At 39.0% G+C, this 20,437-nt stretch overlaps 1 protein-coding gene across 1 annotated transcript in view; it reads left to right on the top strand.

Moving 5' to 3' along the window:
- The window catches only part of LRRIQ1 (leucine rich repeats and IQ motif containing 1), a 120,392-nt gene that overhangs the window by 13,630 nt on the left and 86,325 nt on the right, over positions 1 to 20,437 (top strand). Inside the window, exons 6-11 of the mRNA XM_048501554.1 lie at positions 1,907 to 2,136; positions 3,387 to 3,461; positions 5,520 to 6,956; positions 8,290 to 8,442; positions 10,816 to 10,966; positions 18,042 to 18,235. Of these exons, the coding sequence (XP_048357511.1) occupies positions 1,907 to 2,136; positions 3,387 to 3,461; positions 5,520 to 6,956; positions 8,290 to 8,442; positions 10,816 to 10,966; positions 18,042 to 18,235 (2,240 nt within the window). The remainder of the gene's footprint in view (positions 1 to 1,906; positions 2,137 to 3,386; positions 3,462 to 5,519; positions 6,957 to 8,289; positions 8,443 to 10,815; positions 10,967 to 18,041; positions 18,236 to 20,437) is intronic.

Genomic DNA, 20,437 nt, shown 5'->3' with positions numbered 1-20,437 from the left:
TTTTTCTCAAGGCTCAGGAAGCACTTCCAATTTTGGAAACATGGATACAAAAGGGAATGATTAACTACCCATTATGTCACTACTTCATGTACCTAATCAAGTTGTGCTATTTAAGGACATTACTAAAGATAAAGAAAACCCATTTATAGTGGGGGAAATGGTGCCAGCATCAGATTTCCCTTATTCTGAACTGGATTTGTTGTTCTCCATGGATGTCATAAAATGACAAAATCGAATTGACTATGTAGTATCATGACCTTCTCGCTACATGATCTTTGTTTAGTTAGGATCTTGTACTGAAGGGGGGGGGGTCTTTTAAAATGATGCTGCAACAGTAAAAAAGGAATAATGGTTTGAATAATCACAGACTGAAATAAAAAGGTTATGTTTAAAGTTTGGGTCAGCAGTTTACTCCAAACAAATTCTTAGGTGCACATTTGATTTAGCCCTAACCTAAAGGACATTTATCTCACTGTACTGGAATCAGTGAGATTTGTAAATAAGATGGAAGGGCTGTAAGGGATGATGCAGAATGAATTGTCCAGTGCTCTTTCATTGAAGGCTTTCACTGCTGGAATCATTGGAATGTTATGAGAATCCTCTAAAGATGCCAGCCACAGATGCAGGCGAAACGTCAGAAGAAAATGCTACTGGAACATCCATACAGCCTGGAAACCCCACAACATTCCAATTGCTCTTTCATTTTTAAAAAGATTTAATGATGAAGAATGAATTATAGTTTTTTTAAAAATAGTTAAGTGTCAACATAGTTTTAATACTTTGCAGGAGAACACTTGTTTCTATAAATAAATTCTGTGGGGAAAAATGATTAGTGGAATTGATATGATTAGAAACGTAGTTTCATTCCATTAGTTTCATCATAGAAGATATTTTGTTTGTACCTTTTACCCATTTTACTGTGCTCAGTCTTAAGTGGCTTACAACAACGAGAACAAGAGAAAACCATCAAATACCACAAATATTTAAATCTAACTTGCTTAACAATAAATTTGTCTATCAAATACCACAAATATTTAAATCTAGATTGCTTAACAATAAATCTGTCTACTTTTAAGGGACAAAGCCGCAGGTAGGAAGATGCCTGTATAACAGAAATTGCTGGGTTCAGCTTTATATCTTTTTAGGTTGGTGTCTTTGTAACACGATTCTGTATCCAGACATGATCATATATAGAGAGAGTGAGCTAACTCAAAAAATTCAAGTTTTGTATTACCTCCAAGGGAATGTAGACATGTTGCTGAAAGGTAAAAAAAACTTCCCCAATGTGTTACTAGAAAATGGATTGGGTAACCATTCTTTTAAAATAAAATCAGTTATCTCTCCTGGAGAGGATCACCATGACCTTCCATGTTCTTTGGAGTAAAAGTGGGGCTTCTTATTTTCTTAAAGTAGCATGTGTGTTCAACTTTGTTTCCTATCTACATTTGATTTGTAATCTATAGATCTTAAACAGTAATGGAGACAAATTGAAACAGACACAATCCTACCAGTATTTCCATTGTGGTATATTTTTCTTGCTGTTTGCTCATTACTATAATAACAGAGCAAAATGCTTTATTAAGAGGCAGTGACTTACCCAAAACCACTCAATGAGTTTGTGGTTTTGATGAGGTTTGAGCCCAGGTCTCCTAAACCAGTGTTTAACCATGGGCTTGTAATTCCTTTCTGGGTTTGTGGTATGCTTCATCCTGTATGATATGGGTTATTATGCTACTGGTGTTGTAAGTTGGTGTGTGTGGGGATATGATGAAATTACTGTAGACAGAAATAATCACTTTGATTGCATGGTATATATAATTTAAAGTTCTCATGAGCTGTCCCAACTCATTTTCATTAGGATCAGTGTTTTCAGAGTTATGAAACTGACACAAATGACTTCTTCTAGATGGCAATGACAGGTCCATTAGCTTTAGTTTCCAAGAAGTTGAAACAAGATGCAAGCAAGAATATGAACTTTGGCTGGAACAGCAAAAAGAAGTTGATGATGAAAAAATGAAGAAGCTTAAAGAGGAGAGAGAGATGGAAGAAATGGAAAATGAGAAGGAGATGGACAAGAGACACAAACGGCAAGAGGAATTGGAGGCAGAACGGATGAAGTTAGAAATGTTGCATGCGGTAATAGTTTAAACTAGAGATGGAAACATCTTAATTTCTGTTGACTGGCATGTATAAAATCAAATTTTTATCATAATATAAATGTAAAATAGATTGATACACTAAATTCAACTTAAGCAAATAGCCTAAACTTTTGTAACATGTTTGTCTTCCTTGTGTTTTTATATGCTTTACTACCAGTAACATACATTATATATTTTTAAAATATCTTAATACAACAGAGCCATGTTTTAGCAATCAACTTTTTCCAGCTACAGATGAAATCATATTAGTTTTGGGGCAGCATAGATAATCCTAAGTGGTATTAACAAAATATCTTTATATTTTGCTTCTCTTTTTGACAACAATTAAGTATCAACAACCAAAGTAGCAGAATGTTTCTAAAGAGTGACACCTAGACTTTGACTTCATTTGGATTTTGTCACTTTGTGTATTATGGTTCTGCAGATTTTTTTTCTGATGCCCATACTCACATACATATGTGCATATTCACAGCCATGATTTTAGTCTCTGAATGTGCTAAAATGGAGTTCTGTCATGTTGGTTGGGGATTATAGAAATTGGAGCTCTTTATGAGAGTTGATTTTTATACCTCACTTTTCTCAACCTTTAAAGAATCTCAAAGCAACTTACAATCGCCTTTCCCACAACAGACACCTTGTGAAGTAGGTAGACCTGAGAATTCAGAGAGAAGGGTAACTAGCCCGAGGTCACCCAGCAGGCTTCATGTGTCGGAGTGGGCATACAAACCTGGTTCAGCAAGTTAGGAATGGGAAATAAAACTTGGTTCTCCAGATTAGGGTCAGCTGCTCCTAATCACTACCCTACCCTGGTTTTTATAGGGGAAAATAAGGCTGTGATCTGCATTTTTGGTTCATAAATGAAACTCTTTAATGTCTCCAAGCTATACTTTAAGGAACTATGAAGAATGAAATCGTTATATCATTGTTTGGTTTAAAAAATTCATATGCCCTGAACTAGCTTCCGAACACAGAAGCTCAAGTGCATGCACAGAGCTTCCTTACCTGAAACGGCTTTTCTTTTACTTTCATGAGGAGGACCAAAACTCACCCTTCTTTGTTTTGTGGGTAGGTGTAAAAGTGTTCATCCTCTCACCCAGTAGGAGACAATGATCACAAAGTGATTTACAGAAGCAGGATTTATGACGTATTAACCTGCTAAAGATTCCAATGATCATTAATATTACTCCAATACATCCAAGTGATACTAGTGATCTCTGTTTTGCGCAGCAGCAACAAGTTATTTTGGATGAGACACTACAAAAAGAAGAGGAGGCTTGGAAAGAACAATTGATTCAGCACAAGGTAATTGACATCTTCACAAGAACTGATATTTAAGGAGAAGTACTGGCATTATGGTTTTTTATGTGGGAGAATAACTGCCCTAAAATGTAAAGGCTTGTGGTCTGTATAAATTTGAATAACAATTCAATGTTTGAAACTTATTCTAATATATCCTCTTTCATTAGTGTTATAGTTACATAGAACTATAATGTTATGTTTAATATTTAAGTGTATGAAAATACACCTGTTATGTGAAATGAAACTTGATGTATTTTTAAAAACTATCCGTCCAATTCAGAGCGGGCTGGAGGATGGTGCTGCCCGCCTCCTCCAAAGGGCTTTCCCACAGAGTAGAAAGCCCAGAAAAGTAAAAAGGAAAAGAAAAAATGAAAAGAAACTGGGCTGAAAATCCTCCATGAGGAGTAATAGAGAGATATGCCATGAAAATTATGGTGTATCTCCATCAGCACTTACACTGGTGCATGGGGCTCTGCCTCCTGACCCACCCCTGGCCATAGCAGCACAGCATTGTGCACTGGCAGATCTGTGCAGTGGTGGCAGCTTCCAGATTGGGCTCCATGGAACCACATGGTGCCCGCCTGCCAGGTTAAGTGTCCTCCCCTATCAGAGCATTTGACCCTTGTGCTGGTGGGATAGACATCCATGCCAGCTGCAGTCCTAAAGATACTGCCCCTAAAGATACTGATCTGTTTAGGATTGCAGTGTTCTGTGTCCAGCTTTTGTTGGCATATGATAAAGTTGCTTACTATGACATCACTGCAGTTTTTGTCAGATGTGACAAAGCTCAGCTGTATGCCCAGTCCTTGCCACTTTTTTTTGTAGAAATTACATTAAAAATTATATACAGTACTGTCTTGCTTCAGTGTAAGTCCAGCAATTCCAACAGGTTTGGCTGGAGTAACTCTGGATAAGATTCCACTGTTAGTTGCACAGATGTTACATGTTAGCCTATGTAAATCTAGACTACAGCTTCAAATGTAAATTTATATATTTTATCACACTCCCTCATATTGGGCTGGCATCAGTGGTTCTTGCTGGATCAGAGCCCAGCAAAAAAGGAATAACTACAAAGAATCCAGAAATAGTTCAAAGCATGGTGAAGGTGGGCTAGAGATGAACACTAATACAGCAGTCAAGACTAAAGCATTTAGCTCAAGGAACCAAACAGCTGTCCATATCCAACGTCGGATGTTTTGCTCTAAAGAAACAGTCCAAAGTTTACTAAGCAGGAAAGAGGCAGGGAGACAGTCCGCTTCAGCATAGACCTGTTGGGAAGCTGTAATCATCTGTTAGTGTAAAAATATAAAATAGTTAGAAGAGTCAGTAGTCACAGAATAATCACTGCTGGTTAGCTCAAATAAAATTTACTAAGAAAAATAGAAGGGAAGGATAACACGGTAGAAAACAATGAAGTCCTCTCTACTCTGAGCTACTTGGTGAGAAGGTGTGACTCCAACAGACTTAGAACAAAGGTTTACAACTTCTTCTCAAGTGCCTACATGCTTGGAAGCACACATTCTATGGCAATATATTGATTAACTAATGACAATCAACAGATCACGTCATTAATGCAGATAACTAGTTTCTTGATGTCCTGTTGGCTATGCCAATCTAGCTAATGTTTACTAACCAATAGCATCATTAACTCTTTCATGACTGAAGAGCTGATACTTGCATATATCAACACCATCAGATAGGATGAAGCTAGGTCTAGGTGTCACAGCTACCTGTGCAGTACAGTAGTCTGGGAGTGACCTTCAGTGGAAAAGGGCAGTGAAAGGGGAGGGGTGGTACAAAAACGTAGGTAGGTAGGTAGGTAGGTAGGTAGGTAGGTAGGTAGGTAGGTAGGTAGGTAGGTAGGTAGGTAGGTAGGTAGGTAGGTAGGTAGGTAGGTAGGTAGGTAGGTAGGTAGGTAGGTAGGTAGGTAGGTAGGTAAAGCTAGCTAGCTTGCTTGCCTTTTTAGACTTCTACGACAGTTGTAAATGATATGCAAATGTTAATGGCCATTGGTTGGATGCATACCCATACTACAAGTTTCCTCTCTTGTTTCCGGTTTAGAAATTGATTCAAAGTTTACACATGCAAATAGAAGAAGAACAAATTGCCTTTGAAGAACAGAAATCAAAAGAAAGGGAACAAATGATTGCACAGCAGAATATGGCAGCTCAAAAAATTCAAGCTTCGTTTCGAGCATTCCGAGTATACAAAAATTATGCCCCTGTACTGAAAGAATGGAGAGCAGAACTGAAAAGAAAAAGAGACCTGCAGGAAAAAATAGAAAGGGAACATAGAGAAAAGGAGGAAAGATTGAGAAGGAGGGCTCTAGAGAAGAAAAGCAAGGAGGAGGAAAGAAAAAAGGGAGACGAACACGAAAGGGAAGAGATTGCAGAAAGGGTGAAAAGGCATGAAGGATATGAACGTAAGAAACAATTGGTAAGACTTCAGAGAGAACAACAACTAATGTTGCTACAACAGGAAAGTAGAGAAAAAGTCATTTTAAAAGGCTTAAATGAATGGGTAGTAGAACCTGAAAATACAGATAAAGAAATAAAAATGGCAAAGGAGGAGCAAGAAATTGGAGAAGTGGAAGAGGACAGTAAAGCTGAAGAAATTCCAAGGAGAAAAGTAACTGAAAATATAGATCAAGATACAGCACGAGCAGAAAAAGCAAAAGAAATAGAAAAAGTGCAGGAGGAGGAGGTGGAAGAAGAACAAGACAAAACTTCCAAAATGGAATGTGGGATGGCAACTACAAACTCAGAGGAAGATTTGGAAATATCAAAGAATGAAGAAGAAATTGAAAAGGTTAATGAACAAGAAAAAGGTATGGCAGAAGAGCTAAAACAAATTTTGCAAAAACAACACATGAAATTGACACAAGAAACAAGATTCATGGAAGAAAAACAAGCTAGTTCATGGCATGATAATGGAGGAGGAAAACAGAAATCTGGAAAGACAGAATTTCTTAATGAAGTAAATTGCAACTTAGTAGAGAATGGGATATTTTATGTAGAAGGCTATGGTTCGGTTACTGCAAACTGTCAGACAGGTAGTAACACAAGAATGCTTGATATAACAACTGTTCCTACAGAGATTTCTGTTGTTGCTGAGGGAAGTGGAGGACACAGCAACCACATCAGCATGCATGTTCAGTTAGGTTCTGGAGACCCTGGACAAACAGAGAGATCTTCTGTATCTGGAAACATTAAGAGAGAACCTTCAGAAAAAGAAATTCAAGATGTTGTGGATGATCTTTGGGCCAAAGATGAAATCTCAGGCAAATCTTTTGGGAAACCAAACCTACTTTCTGATCGTATTGAAGAGAAAAGATTATTGTGGATGAAAACATGCAAATCCTGGTCAAGTATTTGTAAGGAAAACAAGAAAAAGAAAATAGTCGAAAGAGGAAAACCACGGAAATGCTCAGCTAGTTTCTTGCCCCCGCTGAGTGCTTCCATGATGATCCAGGCTGGCCCTTGGAATGCTCTACAACAGGTAAAATACATGTATGCTAGCATCTTTTAAAAATGTTTTCTATGGAACAAATAAGAAATTAGCACTGATCACTATAGAAAATATCAGTGTATTTAATTCTCAACCGGCCTGGGTCTGTGGATACTTAAATCTGAAAACTAAAGCCATGGATAGACAATATAGATCTTTCTACAAACCTGAGAAAAGCCCCAGGATTGCAGAAAACAATCTGTTATCTTTAAATATATATATTGAGGTTAAAACTCCCTAAAATAATAGAAGCAGTGACCATAGCATTAAGAAACAAATGACTCAGTGACCATTTCTAAGTAAGTAACAGTATTGCCAAGCCTTTCAGTCTTAGTTTTTGTCAGTGGAAGCAGGGAGAGGGGTTAAGACACTATTTCACAGGGCTGTTATGAGGATAAAATGGAGGAGAATGCTGTTGCTTTAGGTCCCCGAGGTGGAGAAAGGGGGAGATTAAATGAAGCAAATAAATAACATAACTGAAGGGGGGCAGATGAAAGGTTGATGGGTAGATGGGAAGGGAAAAAAGGAAGCATAGAAATGTGAGGATATACGGGGTTCCAGGAGGGAAAAAAAAGAAAACAGTGTGGGGACCTGGTTACAAGGGAAAGTGAAGCATCCCCTACCCTTATAGGTTTCCCACTTATGACTGGGCTGGCACCTGGCAGTGGATAGTGGCTAATTGTGTGGATAGTGGATAGTGTGGATAGTGGCTATGTGCATAATTTTCCTGTCACAAGAAAAAAGGACAGGTTGAGGAGGCTGTCAGGGAAGGAAAAAAGGAAATAGTGGAGGTGGGGAAAGAAGATTTTCCTCACAAATCCTTGGTATCCCCCACTTGATACTTGTAATATTGTGTACTATTACCATTACCATGAACTAAGTTGAAACTACATGGTATCTGGTCCCTCCAGTGTCATTGTAATATCTGAATGCAAGTTCCCTGCAACACATTATTAAAGTATCAGACATCGGGAAAGAGTGACTAGATTCCAAGACTGCAGCAGGCAGACACTGCCAGAAGGCTGTGTTTTGGTTGGTGGGAAAGAAGAATGTTGGTGTAGCATGGAAGAATTATTGGCATAATGGAATTCTTTGAGTCAAAGATTTGGAGGGGTTTTTTTGCAGTGCGCATATTGTGTTTTCCATTATGTTGAATGGGTGACAGGAATGGCAGTCCATCTCTCTTGGGGTGTGATTTTGGATTTCTTTCCCAGCTTTTTCTTGAATAGTCAAAAACCAGATGTTGTGTAATTTGTTACTGTAATGCTTATATTATGTGTACTATGTTTAATTTAAACATTTTCCCCTTATTCGATGTATGTAGGTTACCACAGTCACATTTGAAGATTTGCCTGGTTGCAGCCTTTCTACTTTGTCACAGTGTTGCAGACTTCAGTTCTTGAGTCTCAGATGCTGTGGATTAACTGCTTTGGAAGGACTTGGCAGTTGTAAAGATCTAAAGTACATAGATGTAGAGGTACCAAATATTTTTATTTTCTGTTTTGAAAGGAAAACTATTTCTAAATGGATTGAAGTATCTCTTGTCCCTGTTGTACTGGCCATTCCTACTTCTATGGTGTTTCTTACAAAGTATTTGCAGACTATGCTATATTTATTTAAATCATTTGTACCCTACCTTTCTGCCCAATGGAGATCCAAAGTGGCTTATGTAATTGTCCTCTCCTACATCAGAACATCCCTGTGAGATAGTTTAGGCTGAGACTGTGTGACTGATCTAAGGTCACACAGCAAGTATCCATGTCATGAGTTGGGATTCAAACCTGGATCTCTCAGATATTAGCCTAACACTCTTAACCACTACACCACACCAGTGATCTATAAATGTATCACAACAGCTTTAAAATCATTATTTGAACCTATTTCCAAGAAACTTGAACATCTATGATGCTTCGTAAAATTCACTTGATTTTTGATATTTTTACTCTGAATAAAGAATGCAAAGACTTTCCTCAGAAACCCCACTGGCAAAAAGATTTGAACATTGTGAATGAACTTCTGGATCATGCCCATGTGGGTTACAAGGGACTGTTAATCCTGGTTAAAGGAAACCTGGGTACATTTCTGAACTTACTTTTGTAAGCCTGAATAAAACCTATATTGCCAAATCAAATTAGAAGGAATGGCATTTGTTTGATCGACAGGGGCTAAGAAAGCACTGGATGACCTACCAGTACTCTCAGTTTCTAAACCTGGGTTCCAGTTGCATCCAAACTATGCCAAAGTGATGTCCTTTTCTGTGTTTATACTTATATTAGCAGGGTATACCAACCAGCAGTGGGCAAACTTTTTTGGTGGGTGGGAGTATTTTTCAGGTTTGACTTTAAAAGTCCTGGACATTTTCAAAAAAGCAGGAAAAAACAACACTCCATATTGGCTTTATTCAGCATTCCCAGAATTTTTTGAGTTTTAAAGCCAAACCTGAAAATTTTTCAGCTACAGAGCCATATGCAGGATTCAGGTCACCTGACCCCTGCAAACAGCTCTCCCAGCTGTCTCTCTGACCCACTCTACATGGGCCTGGGGAGCGGTGGGGCATTGGTATACATGACACTGGTTCAGGCCTGAGGTCGTTCGCACACTTGTGTGCAGGTGGCCCAGGAGCTGCCATGGCCTGCTTCTGCGCGTCCACATGGAGGTGCACCTCTTCCCTACATAGCTCTGTCGGGCCAAGGTGACATGCCCCCGTGGCCCTAGCAATGCCCCAGGGGTTGGGGGGGGCAAAAGACATGTCCCCTCAGCCCGATGGAGCTATGCAGGAAAGAGGTGTAAGTTTTAAAAAACCCGGCATGCTGAAAAGCAGCAATGTCCACCTGGTGCCGTTCGCTTGGCACCGGCTGCACATCGCCGCTTTTCAAAAGACTCGCTAAACTAGCAAGTCAGAGGCGGATTCCACATGGGCCAAAAACAGCAGTGTGAAAACGGTGTGAAAACATTGTAAACCCTTTTACACCGTTTTATACCATTTTACACCGTTTTCACACCATGTTTTTGGTCCATGAGGAATCCACCAGAAAAAGGAGGGAGGAGTCTGGTTTACCTGAATGCCCAGCCTGAATACCAAATAAGTTAGTAAAACATAGTGGTTAATTTAAAGATATAACTCTTGATCATAGTACAGAAATTGTGCTTCAGTATTCTATAGTAAGGATCACTATGTATGCTATCTTGAGCTTCTTGGAGCAAGGACAAGATAAAAATGTAATATAATGTAATAACCTGGGACTCTGGCTTACACAGCCCACTAGGAATGAATTTCCAAAGATTGCTTCTGAGCAGTCCCCATGCATCACAACAAGGTATGTGTGTATGTGTGGTGCTTGAAATGGGGGGATTCCAGCTGCTCAGGCAAAATGTATGGAAATTGCTCAGCAGCAGCTCTTGATTGATAGGACTTTGCGTTGCCAGCTTCACTGGTTCTTGCAGTAATTTAACACTCTGACAGTCTGAATGCTAGTCCTGGATGGTAGTCTGGGTGTTAGTTTCCCACTGTAAGCATTAGTTAAATAATGGTAACACTAGAGGAAAACAACTAAATAGTTTAGATCGTTGGTGATAGTTATCCAAAGTATTTTTAGTAGGGTTGTCAGCTTCAGTTTAGAAAATTCCTACAGATTTGGAGTAAGCGACTTGGTGAGTGTGGAGTTTGCGCATAGCAGAAGGCTTGAATGGAATGGAATGCCATAGAGTCCACACTATGAAGCTACCATTTCCTCCAAGGAAACTGGTCTCTGTAGTCTGAAGACTACTTGTAATTCCAGGAGAACTGGAGGCCCCATCTTAAAGCTGGTAATCTGCATTTTTTTAGTCAATCTGTCTTGTTTTGTTTCAGGGGAACAATATTCAGACAATCAATTGTGAGAATCTAGAAAATCTCTGCATTCTCATTCTGAACAAAAACAGAATTTCATCCATTCATGGTTTATATGGCTGCAGTAATCTTTGGAGTCTTGAACTGTCCTACAATAAAATCACTCGAATTGGTAAGGATCCGTGATTGTTATAATGATAAAACAGTAGAGCTTTTATCTGTTAGTAGGCTAGTAGATTTTCCGTGTGATTAAAAATTCCTCCCTCTGCCAAAGGTATGGGCTGTACAGTCTCTTCACTATTTTTTTAATGGTTAAGAGATCATTTTAAAAGTGAAATAAGTGTGTGGGGAGACATCTTCATTTTGCTAGGGTCCCAGGGAAAGGTGAGGATATTCTCTGCATTCTGTTGGCAGATATGCTCAGGACATGTGCAAATTTCTTTTTGTGAACAAATGTCAGGCCCTGCATCAGAGGGAAATTAATGAAAAGGAGGGTCTTGACAGCAATCCTTACTGACTTGCATTTAGGGACAGGTCTCTTACAAGCAATGATTTTTAAATCAGTGTTCTGGGGCAATACTAGGGTTTGTTTGGAAATGTAGGAAGCACTCATCAAGCTTACTATTAATCCTCCACTGCAGTCTGTAGTTCTAAGATAGCTTGTATTAAGGTTCCAGACAAAATTTCTATAAGCTCCTCAGATGCTGGAGTTCCAGGGCAGATGTGGAAATATGGAAAGGGTTCCTTGAAATGAAAAGTTTGAAAACTGCTGCTTTGCAACATTAGCATTCTCAAGGCAGCACTGCTCTTTGTTCTTAGGATCTGCACATGATTTGGCATCAGATCTGGCTTGGTGGAGTCCATCTAAATAAATGAAGGAGACCAGTGGATAGATGAACAAGTACATATCTGTTTATTCAGTTGGATATGCATTCCCCTCACCCCTGATAATCCAGAAGAATGGGTCTTTCTGCCTTTTTCATAGGGCTATCAAATGGAAGAATTTATTTAGTTTATGCTGCTGTTCCTTTGTTGTTTGTCAGGCTGAGCACTTTGCTGCCTCCCTTTGAAGATGGAGAAAACTGTAGAATTAAGCAACAGTCTCTTTTTCACGGCTCACGCACACCTAACTCTCTGGTCACTCCTGCCTCCCTTTGCTCCTCTCTTCTTTGTCGTGCCATTCTAGCCATTCCCCCTGACTCCAAGCTCAGGGTCCTTGAATTAATTTCTCACCTTCAGATTAACCTGAAGTTCAAATCTAAGCAGTGTTAGCCTTGTTCATGTTGTAGTGATGTCTCAGCAGTGCAAAGTCAGGTTGGAAGTGAGCGGCTATAAGCTACACTTCTGTCCAAGTGAATGGCTTCTATTTACTCCTTTCTCTGGTAAACATAATGTCTGTGGTGAAGGCTGGTTTTTGTGCTGAAACACATACCTGGGCACAAACAGGCCCATTTGATACAGGTACAAAATCCTGGATTATTTTAACTATGGTGAGATTGTAAAATCAGGGTTTAGGTCATCAGCAACCACTCAGATCCTTGTTTGGCTTAGCAAATACTGGTTTCATTTCCTTTTCTCTGTTGTCTATGAGAGTGTTGCCAAAGAACAAGCCTGAATTAAGTCAGAATGTCTGCATTCAGACGTCATGCAAACAATAGTTAAGATTAAATGTGGCTAGTAAATTAACCTCCAGTCCTGGTTTGATGGATCTTTACTAATCATAGAGATTGACTGACTTGCCTTCAGACAATCACACTAACCATGGTCAATTTAGTTGAACTGTGGTTTTGTGTGATGACTAAACTGGAACACTGGGCTGGACTCAGCCAAGTGTGGATGCAGGATAGTGGATCTTTCCCACTTCTTCCCCCACAGTCTTTACTGACTGTTTATTCCAGGCTCACAGGGCCTATGTGGAGTAATAGTCCTGTGGGTCAGAAGGTTGCAGTGGAAAGGAGAAGGGGACAGAATTTCTTGGGCTGCCTCCTCCATCATTGCAACTCTGCTGATGGAACAAGGAGAAGGGAGTAGTGCACTTTTATTGGCAGATTGCCAGATCCAAGATACCATCTTGCCAATGTATTCGTCTTAAGTTAAACTAAGCAAAAAGGGTTGCAATTACTGGGGACCGGTACTGAAAGGGCCTGCCCCGCACTGCATGCACAACTGACCTCAGTGTTGCAAACTGCATCTTGTTTACTCTGTCATGTCCATTTTAGTAGTGGCCACCGAGAACCAAGCCTGCTGCTATCTTCATAGCCCTTCCCAGTGCTCCACTTTAATTGTACTAGAGCAGGGGTAGGGAACCTGCCGCTCGAGAGCCGCATGCGGCTCTTCTGCCCTTGCACTGTGGCTCCACGAGCCGAGCTGCCTGCCCCATCCTTGCCCGCCCTGCAGGCAGCAGGGCGGGCGCACCAACTGCCCACGGTCGGCTGGGCCATGCCGCGGGCTTCCCCTCTCGCCCGCCCCGTTGGAGCAGGGCGGGCACTTTCCCGGCGCCCGGTGAGGCCGAGCCACTGGCTTCATCCTTGCCCGCCCTGCAGGCAGCAGGGCGGGCGCATCCATGCGCTTCTCAGAATGAGCGAAGTAAAAGGTAAAAAAATCCATATATATATAGTGTCATCTTTATTTTAAATGTCAAAAATTATTTGCGGCTCCAAGTGTTTTCTTTTCCCGTGGAAAACGGGTCCAGATGGCTCTTTGAGTGTTAAAGGTTCCCTACCCTGTACTAGAGTGTGCCAGAGTTCAGAACTCCAGAGCAGAGTCATGTATATAAGTACGATGCATCACTTAATACTTCATGTAATTTACATCTCTTGTAAACAAAGTAGCAATGTTAAGCCAGGAAACTGATTCTGAAACTCAATGGAATCAAACACTGAATAAACAAAGCACTGATACAAAAATCCAAGTATAGACTATAAATAAAAGCAAAAACTACATTGTCTACTTCATTGTGGCAGCCTACACTCAGATAAATTGCAGGGTCTTACAGAATAAACAAAAGGAGCTATGAATAGGTCACATTAGTACCTCACACATTCTTTCTATGTTTCTATATTGCTCTCCTAACATGCAAAATGAAATCAAAGCAGCTGGTCGTACTTTCTGTCATGTAAAACTTCTGGATATGGTGGCATAAAAATTGTTTTAAATCACCAAAAATATTACAAAAATGTAAAGGTTAAAGTAGCCATTTCACTGTTAGATGAGTAAATCAAGAGTTAAGAAATAGGGGTTTTAAATGGGAGTATTTTTAATGGCTACTCAACCCATCTCTCCAGCCATGTCTAAAACTGTTGAAGTCTCCATTTTTAAAATGATACAGACTGCACAGGCACAAGCTCTTGCTTGAAACAGTGAATGTTGGTGTTTGTCAAATCTCAAAGATCAGTAATCCAAGGTAAACCAACAAGGTGGACTGATTGGTAGCAGAACGGCTAGGATCTGTGTTCAATCTGTCTTCAGTGCCAGTAGTACTGTAAGGGATTACTTGTTTCAGATGGATTTCCTGGGGTAGAGTATCTGAAAGATTAATGGGAGAGTGACATAATGTGAATTGATGAGTCTTGGATATGAAGGCTACAGAGCCAATGGACTAAAAGCCTCCTGTCCTGTCTGTATGTACAATGAAAGCACTGTGCTAACTTGTAAGTGAGATGAGTTTGAATGAGAAAGTAGATGTTCAAGAAAACCACTCGGAGCCTGCTTTTCTGTCCTCAGCAACTGCTTTGGGGAGGTCTGGTTAGTAAGCTGCATAGCATGCATTTCATGTTACACAATAACATATTGATACTTTAAATTTTTTTAAGCTTCCTATAGAATCACACAGAGATAGCCTTGTGTTTTAAAAGATTTTTTCTCTCCTTTTCCATTTCTATGTCCTGTAGAATTTCCCTTGGTTGATTTGAAGTTTCAGTTCTACCAGCTTTTTTTTTTCCAGTTGACACTTAATTTGGTTTCAAATGATTCTTTGAAAATGCTGTTTCTTTTAAACAAAGCCTTCAGTGACACATTAGGTAAGCAATTTGCCAGCTATTTTGTGTTTTGCTTATAGCTCTTTTATTGAATACTTGGAATGCAGCAGGCTCCTTATTGGAGCATCTGAAATTCCTTACCAACAGTCCCCCGTCCTAACCATATTCATTCAAGAGGATGTCCCTCGGGTTTTGATGGGACTACCTTCTAAGTAAGTACGATATTTCAGACATTCAAATAAGTAAGGTGATAGCTCTTACTTTGCCCAGTTTTGATTGGCATATGATAGCTTTTGATATAAGAATGCTGGCTTTTCAGTTCAACAGACCACTTAATACAGAACATATTATATTATGAGACTAGTAAAAATTAAGCTATTAAAAATAGCTGCATGCTTTCTAGAGTTTGTGGCAGATGAAAAGTAACCGAAAGATTAGTCAGTCAGTTGATCAGTCAGCTTGTCTGAAAAAAGACAGGGACATTCATTTATTGCAGAAGTAATTTCATGCCACCTTCAATGTTCTCATTTGTTTCCTTGAATGTTATTTTCTAGATATATTCTTTATGCCAAAAAAGATGCAAATGATCTAGTACTTATTCATCCTGCATTTACATGTTAATAACTTGGTTACTATTTCTTTGGTAAAGCTGGAACTTCAGAGCAAATTAGTAAAAAATTTCAAGGAAATAGGTAAATATGCATAGGCAAGTTAGTGGCTGGGGTAAAAATGTTGTGAAACCACTAGATGGTGGTAGTGAGCTTTTCAGGTGATTTTCAATTTGGACAGAAATACAAACAAGCAGTTTGCAGTTTTGTGTTTAACAGGTTGGAAACATATTTGAAATTCTTTTCCAGTAATTAGTGACACTCTTTTTGGGGGGTGAGGGGCGGGGGTGAAGCATTCTGATATATATTTAATATCTTCAAGGAAAATAAAATATTTGGTAGCATAAACTCTGTGACTCTCTTTTGTCTATTCCTCTACAAAACTTACGTGGGAAGTAAGTTCAGCTGAGACCCTCATGGTATAACTTATAAGTATGTAGACTATGGCTGGCAGGATACCTGTTGCTCTTTGGTGGATTAACATTTCAAATTCTTGCTGTATGTGGGCTAGGGGTTTTATATATTGAGATTTAAAGCACCGTTTACGTTTAGTTTTAAATGTAGAGTGCAGTCTAAAGATACATTCTTTTAAGTTTTCATTGCAGTATTCTCCACTACTGAAGAGGCATTTTAGTTTTAAAAGCATTGTTGCACTTTGGCAGCATGAACTGTTATAGTAAAAATGGTAACTGGCCTCCATGAGCACAAAGAGCCCTTCTACAAATCACTTCTTTAGATCTAATTCTAACCAAAGGCAACCAGTTCAAAGAATGGTCACCTGAAATGTACGGGTCACCAGATGTTTTGTAAATGGGAGCACTGTGCAGTTGCATTTACATTGGAACATATTAGAAGCATGTGCTATCGATTTTGTGGTCCGTGAAATACTCGAAATAGCAGTGGACTTGCGAGTGGCTCCTTCCCACATATCTTTTTGTTTTCCACCAGTGCTTAACATATTGCATTCTAAAGCAAACCACTTTTTCTTGAGCTGGGCTCTATTAGGAATTCGATTTTATGTGTTCAATGACATCTTAAAGTTTACACTTTGCCAGATCCTTGTTCCACACTGAATATATGCTGCATAATGTTAAGGACTGATTTATATGTTACAATTTTGTATTCAAGAATTTATACCCAGGTCCTTAAAACAACACATGCTGCATCTATTTTAAATGTTGGAAAGCCAGACTATGCATTAAAAATAAATCAGTAAAAAACAGCTATGAATTTTGGCTTTTTCTTTCAAAACATACTCAGCTAGGAAAGTATAGTTTCCTGTTTGCGTGTGTTATAAAGGACAAAATGGTGTTATTTTGTATTCGGCAGATCTGTTAGATAAGCAGCCATGTACCAGTGACTGACAGATTGCACTATGCTGGTATATTTTTTTAGATGACAGGCCTACAAAAGAACCATCACAAAATCATGCACACTCTACCTGTTCAACTGCATTGATACAATATGCAAGTATACCAACTGCTAGCAGGGGGATTGCATATTCAATAGAAATTATTTATTGTTACTTTCCTTTTCACGGTTCCAGTTACAATACTGTGTTATAAAAATGTTGAATATACAAACTTTACAATATTTACTTTGGTTGGCATTCATTTTTTTTTCTAGACAAGCTAATATATTCTGCTGGGATAAGTTTAAAGCAGCTACTGTTCTTTTCTAGTCTTTTCAGATTCTTCTTGAGATTGCTGCATTTTGTGTCCAAAAATCAGCATTGGTGAAAGGCTGCGGCTTGGATCCCATGATTCCTTTCATTCCTCAGTTTTTTCTTACAGATACTTCCTAACTTATCAGAAGGCAATTATTGGATCAAGTGCAGAAGAACTTATTCAACTGTTTCATGCATGAATTGGTTGTGTTTTGATTGCTCTATCACACAAATGTAATAATCTGAATTGATGTGAAATTCCAGTTAATTTCTTTTTTATATTACAACCCACGTTAACTGCATTCATACCGGGCACAAATAGTATAAAAGATACTCTATTTTGCATTTAGCATAATATGAAAAAATAAATCTGTGTTAGTATACTCAGCCATGCTTATTGAATAAATATTGTTTCAAATTCATTTCAGTATTTTCTAGTAATAGTAAAATTGCATTATTTAAAATGGATGTCCTGCAGTGTTATAGTCTGCTGTGATGAATCAGTGCAACAGAGACCATGATGGGTCCTAATTAGGAAACATGTCACAGAGGAGAAGTGCTGCTAACAGGTAGCATCTTGTTCAATATAGTGGACTTGGTGAAGTGTTTTTAGACTGAAAATTACCAGGGGCAATAGAAAAAGCATCCAAAGACTTCTAAATCTTCCCCTCAACTATGGAATACTTTATTGTTTCCATGCCCTATGCACATAAGTGACATGCTCTAGAACATGGAGTATATGGTATGAAGTTATCAGTGTTTGAGACTAATTTCAAAGGATCATAAATGTTATTTTATATTCTATAAGCTAGGGACCGGTACATTGATTCTTTCTGATTCTTAAAAATTCACAGAAATGAAGACATAAAATACTTTATGAAAAGGAGAAATACTGAAGCAATACACTTCAATCCCTGTTGTATTAAAGATATATTGGTGTATTTTTTAATATTTTCAGTAATGAATTTTGCTGTGCTTTAAAATGCTGTGTTTCAGGTGGCTTAGAGTCATTGAAAAATCTACAGCGACTGGCTGTTGATCACAATCAGTTGATTAGCACCAAAGGGCTTTCTGATGCTCCAACTCTAATATATATCGATTGCGCCTTTAATCATTTAAACCACATTGAAGGCATTGAAAACTGTGGTCTTCTACAAATTCTGAAGTTACAGGGGAACAACCTAAGTGAGGTAAAATGTTGACTTTATGTGGATTATTTTGTATTTTCAGTTCATAGCCAGTGCAATTAGTACAGTGGATTGGAACAGAATATTTTAGGAAGATGGTCAGATTCAGGTGCAAAAAAGTTTAATTTTATATGTCCTAATCTTCTTTAAACCAATTTGCCCAACTGAATGTTTTGTAATTGGTTAGGTGGTTTTTAACTATGTTTATAATATAATATAAATAAATAGTCAGATATGGGAGACTCATATGGGAAAGAGGCAGATTAATCCTGCAGTGCTAAACAGATTGTCACCCTTCTAAATCAGGGAAATCAATTGATTTAGAAGGGTGTAACTGTTTAGGATTGCAATACTGGTAATAACCCTACCCTTTGTTTGACCTGAATATAAGTCTGACTCTATTTGGTGAAGCTATTTCTTGTAACTGTTCAGAGGTTCAGTTGCTTTCTATGCAAAATCCTCTTGAGAGGGCAAAAGCCGCCTTTGTGCTCTCTCCCCAGTAAATCAGTCAGTCCTCAGCCCTCACCATTGTCTTTTAAAAAAATAAGCATCCTTGTTTTCTCTGACAGTAACTGCTATCAAGTTGGCTTTTGCTAGAGGTAAGAAACAAATTGGATGAGAGAGAAGACTCAAGTGGTGACTTTCTTCTTTCTCTCTCAGATAGATTAGGAGGAAGAGTGTGATTCTCTGTCTCCATAGGTCCTTTTTATTCAGTGGACCCAACCAATGGTCTGTTCTACACAGCACAAATAACATTTCTTCAGGATGTTAAAAAAACAAAAACATTCTGCACAACACAAATAAAGAGTCTTCAGGATGTTTAAAAAAGGGTTTGGGGATGGAATTCCACCCAGTTTTCCCCACAAAATGTTTAGAAGATGTTTTATATTTGTTCAAAATGGACTTTTCCTGCAATGCTAAACTAGCAATTTTTTTCTGATGCCTTGAAAATGTTTCCTGCTTGCTGTGTGGAAAGCAAAACATTTTATTTTTCCTGCCCAACTTGTGAAAACTCTCACTTTCGGTTTGTGCAGCTCTTGCCTGTCATTTTCTGCCACTTCAAGCTACTCCATGCCACCCGCCATTCTTATATCGAGTCTTCATAGCTTCAAAGACACCTCATTAAAAACAAACAAAAAAGGAAAAACAACATGTGTGCCAAATTGGCAGTGAAAACTAACTTTATTCATGTACTTAACAAATAGAAATGGTGGGCGGATGATCTACAAGCAGAGCAAACGTCTGTGGGAACCTTCTGTAAATAGCAGGCGGCATGGCCCCTGATTCTGATATGACGTTTGTGTACATATAAGTAGAATTTAGCCAGTTCCATATTGTGTAATGCCTATTCCCCCACCCTACCAGTTGTTGAATGTGTTCTGTAACTGTGGCATTGACATGTTGAAGAAAAACTGCTATTGTGCATCATGATGTTACTTTTCTACTCAGTTTGGGACGTGCAGGCAACTGTTTTCTAAGAAATCAGCACACACACAGCTCTTTTGTGTGGAGGATGTAGATATCTTCCCTCCTAGGGCCTTTGCAAATGCAATGCTAACAATCTCTAAGCTGTCATTAATAGACCAGGAATGGGCTCTGTGTACTTCCTCCCATCTCTCTCATGGATTTCTCTCATCTTTCGTGATGCTTAATCCTGACCAGGCTTCACACTGGTGTCAACATTACTGTTGTTAGCCCTATGCTTGTTAATCATGATTTGAAACAAGTGTTGGTTCATGGACAGTATGGATTAGGGCTAGTTCAGGACTTCCATGAGCATAACAGTTGAGAAATGGTCTCTTTCTTTACTCTCCCTCCCAATAATAGTATGCGATTTTCCACGCCCCCCAGGCGTGTGCATGGCGCACCCCCCGTCACCTTGTAGCTCCGCCACTGGTCCTCCCTCAAGGCCTGAAAAGGGCCCTGCCCCCTCCTCCTCACTCTTTACTGGCAGAAACTGAGCTTGGAAGGATGGCAATACTATGTAACTGTCTAGAAATGACCACTGAGGGCATCCATTTCTTAAAGCTACAGGTGTTCCTTTTAGCATTGTCGGGGGGAGGAGGGGGGAGGTTAACCCCCCATTTATTTCTTTTTATATTTCAGATATTTCTGCACCTAGAGTGTTTTTCACTTTTTTAAAGAAAGATATGTCCTATCTGTCCATGGCTTCAGTCTTTGCACAGATAGGGTCACATTGAGAAT

This window comes from Sphaerodactylus townsendi, linkage group LG06 (assembly GCF_021028975.2).
Source record: "Sphaerodactylus townsendi isolate TG3544 linkage group LG06, MPM_Stown_v2.3, whole genome shotgun sequence".
Taxonomy (NCBI): domain Eukaryota; kingdom Metazoa; phylum Chordata; class Lepidosauria; order Squamata; family Sphaerodactylidae; genus Sphaerodactylus; species Sphaerodactylus townsendi.
This window is presented reverse-complemented; position numbering and strand designations above follow the sequence as displayed.